Source organism: Sinocyclocheilus rhinocerous, unplaced genomic scaffold (genome assembly GCF_001515625.1).
Source record: "Sinocyclocheilus rhinocerous isolate Xijiao unplaced genomic scaffold, SAMN03320098_v1.1 scaffold1444, whole genome shotgun sequence".
Taxonomy (NCBI): Eukaryota; Metazoa; Chordata; class Actinopteri; order Cypriniformes; family Cyprinidae; genus Sinocyclocheilus; species Sinocyclocheilus rhinocerous.
The window spans coordinates 16,091-19,402 of NW_015654934.1; the positions used below are offsets into that span (position 1 = coordinate 16,091).

Consider the following 3,312-nt stretch of genomic DNA (forward strand, 5'->3'; position numbering starts at 1 on the left):
CGCGCTTTTGGTGTAAGCGCGAAACCTGCGGGAATGACTAAAATAATGCGCAATACAAGCATTTAACCGGATCGAATGAGACGTGTGTGAGAGAGAAGAGGTCGTCGGAGAGAAGAGAGCGAGAATGCATGGCTGACATTATTGCCTGTGCCGCTGGTAACAAAACGGATCGGCTTGGAATCGGAAAGAAGTGAGACTGATCGGCCGATCACCAATCCAGGCCGATCATGAGGAAAATCGGCCGATTCCAATCCCTGGCCGATCGATCGGTGCATCTCTAGTCATAACATAATATAAGCAAAATCAGCCGACATTCATCTTGTTTGGAGACACAGGCAGGCTTAACTTGAGGGATTGGCCACAGTCCAGCTCAATACAGTAGAGGTAATTCATCTGCAGCCAACACCGTCCGTTTGAATTTCGCTATTTATAATCATTAAACGTTAAAACAAGCAGGGACTGTACTTTGAGGTCTATGTAATTCCTTATGAAATGCAATCTAGAAGGCCAGTAAATAATTTCCATCACAAACCACATCTGAATGACAGCGAGAGGACTGAAGAAGATCTCAAGAGAAGAACAGAGAGGGTCAGAATGTCAGCTGGATTAACCGAATTAGTGCTACCCATATAATTACTTGAGGTGTGGGTGAGTTTCAGCTGTCGGCTATGGAGAGGAGAGGCGTTCTTGGCACAAGACGCATATAAATGCTATTTCGCAAGCTGTTCCCATACTTCCTTTCATAAGGACGGTTAGTCATGTTCAATAGGCTAAATATTTGACAGGGCTCAACAATAAGAATGGCCTGATGGCCCAGGGCCAGTGTAAGAGTTTTGGGTCAGTATAATTTATAGGTATTCTTGCTCGAAAACCTCAATAATTAATTTTAGGTTTAATAAATAATAAATAATTTTAATAAAAAATAAAATAAAATAAATCATATCATTTTATATATTGGGGCCAGTTTTAGATACAATTCAGTGAAAACAAACAAACAAAAAAATAGATTATTGCTAATTTATTTTATAATATTTTATTTTTTGCAAAACAATAAAATAAAATAAACATATACATATATAGCAAATTTTACAAATGCAATAAAAAAAATTATATTTAATTAAAATATCTTTATCATTTATTTAATAGAAAAAAAAATGTATTAAAAATTTTAATTACTGGCTTATCTAATAAAACTCAAAAGAAAAGACAAAATTCCATATTGTTGAGCAAATTTAATAAAGATGTTTTTGGTTTTTATTTATTTATTTTATTTAGAAAATTTTTTAAAAACAATTATTAAAAAATATAATTAAAAGTTATCATTTTATGAGGTGGAGCCATTAGAAATATTGGCAAAGCAAGTACAAAACTACTAGCCTGAGTCCAACTAAGCCAGCAGACAAAATCCTTATTGTTGAGCACTAGAAGGCTTTAAAAAAAAACAGACAGCCACTGAGATGAAACCACTCACGTAGGGCTTTTGAAGTTGCATTGACCTGAAGCATGCAGTGCTGTGCCATTGTTCCAGTAACATTATAGTATAAGAGAATTACACGTCAAGCTTGTTATCAATTAGACCATTATGTCTCTACTTGGCTTTAATGAGTACTGCTACTGCATATTTCCTTTAGAGACAGAAAATGGAACTCATAAATCCATTTGGCTACATGCAGCCCTTGGTTAACAACCACAGGGGGATTCATTATTTGTGCATGATTTCAGAATGGACTCGCCATGAAGAGCAGCGTCAAAGCGTCCACCCAGCTCCCCCTGCGCACTCCAAATTAGTCAATTAGGAGTGTCATTAAAGTAGTGGCAGCGAGGAGGATTAACACCAGGGGAAATAAAAGAGACAGTCTGCCTTGTGCTTGCCCAGGATATTGCCGATTTCCATCCATCAGCTGCTCCAGATGGGGGGATATTAGTAATTTAGATTCTGTCAACAGTACCCAGGAGAACCTTGCCAAAATCGTTCCCTCATCACCGCCCTGCTCTCCTTGAATGTAATCATATCTGCCGAGTGCTAAGCGAGGGCAAAAAAAAACAAAACACCTTTTTCTACCCAAATCTCTATTCATTCCAATCAATGCAGCATTACAATTGACTGGAGGATTTCTATTCATTATAGCTCCCTTGTTCTCAGATACAGAGAGCTACTTCCTTGTCCGAGTAATGCAAGAATAATGGCAAAATCTCATGTTATAAAAACAGTTTTAAGGGTCAGTGCTTGTGTCCATGCGCGTGTGCACATTTCGTTTGAAATAACACTGTAAGAAGACCGTTGCACATGGACAGACACAGGCTGGAGAACACAATGGCCCGATGTCTTTCAACTGGCTTTCATAAGGATAAGGCCAGTGAATGTTTTGTACCTGCAGGGCAGCTCTCAATAGTAAGACTCTATAATGTATGTGTGTGTGCATTCAGGAAGGACATTAAGTCGTCCTTTTCTGTTATTGCGGGAACAAAAATTCTAATTTAATTTGGCGATGTATCTCTTTTTCATTGTGCTTTAGGTGGGTGCAGAAATCTGAGGCTGAAGCTGATGCTATTCATTATTTATTTATCATTCCTGGCATCCAGCACTGTAAAAAATGTTTTGTCAGGCTACCTAAAAATGTGCTTCATGTGGTAACATCTAAATCAATCTGACAACATCCAGTTACATCAACGAACGTCCTTTTTGAGGGTCAGATCTGCTGGAAATCACTCCCTAAGTAACAACAACAGTTTCAGTTTTTAGTGTGTCATTAAAATCAGACCAGACAAGGATAAGATCGGCAGACGTTAAAGAGGTTCATCCAAAAATAAAATTGATAATGAATTATTAATTACTCGGCTTAATGTGGTTTCAAACTCTCATTTTGATGCTATCTTCATTAGACACAAAAATAGCTTTTAAAGATGACAAGTGCTGCTGTCTAGCTCCAAAAAGGATGTAAAAGTACTATAAAGTCTGTATGACTCAATATTTCATATCTTCTGAGACAGATTAACAAAACTATTAGACAAAACTACTTTTTAAAGGGGTCATATGACGTTGCTAAAAAGAACATTATTTTGTGTATTTGGTGTAATGCAATGTGTTTATGCGGTTTAAGGTTCAAAAAACACATTATTTTCCATATAATGTACATTATTGTTTCTCCTCTATGCCCCGCCTTTCTGAAACACGTCGATTTTTACAAAGCTCATCGGTCTAAAAAGCGAGGTGTGCTCTGATTGGCCAGCTATCCAATGCGTTGTGATTGGCCGAATACCTCAAGCATGTGACGGTAATGTTACGCCCCTCACCATACTGTGATGCTGTGT

The 3,312-nt window shown here is 37.6% G+C and overlaps 1 protein-coding gene across 1 annotated transcript in view; it reads right to left on the reverse strand.

Moving 5' to 3' along the window:
- Positions 1-2,590: 2,590 nt before the first annotated feature.
- The window catches only part of LOC107717764 (ephrin type-B receptor 2-like), a 20,833-nt gene continuing 20,111 nt past the window's right edge, over positions 2,591-3,312 (reverse strand). The window contains exon 4 of the mRNA XM_016524598.1: positions 2,591-2,713. Within this exon, the coding sequence (XP_016380084.1) occupies positions 2,691-2,713 (23 nt within the window). The 3' untranslated portion in view covers positions 2,591-2,690. The remainder of the gene's footprint in view (positions 2,714-3,312) is intronic.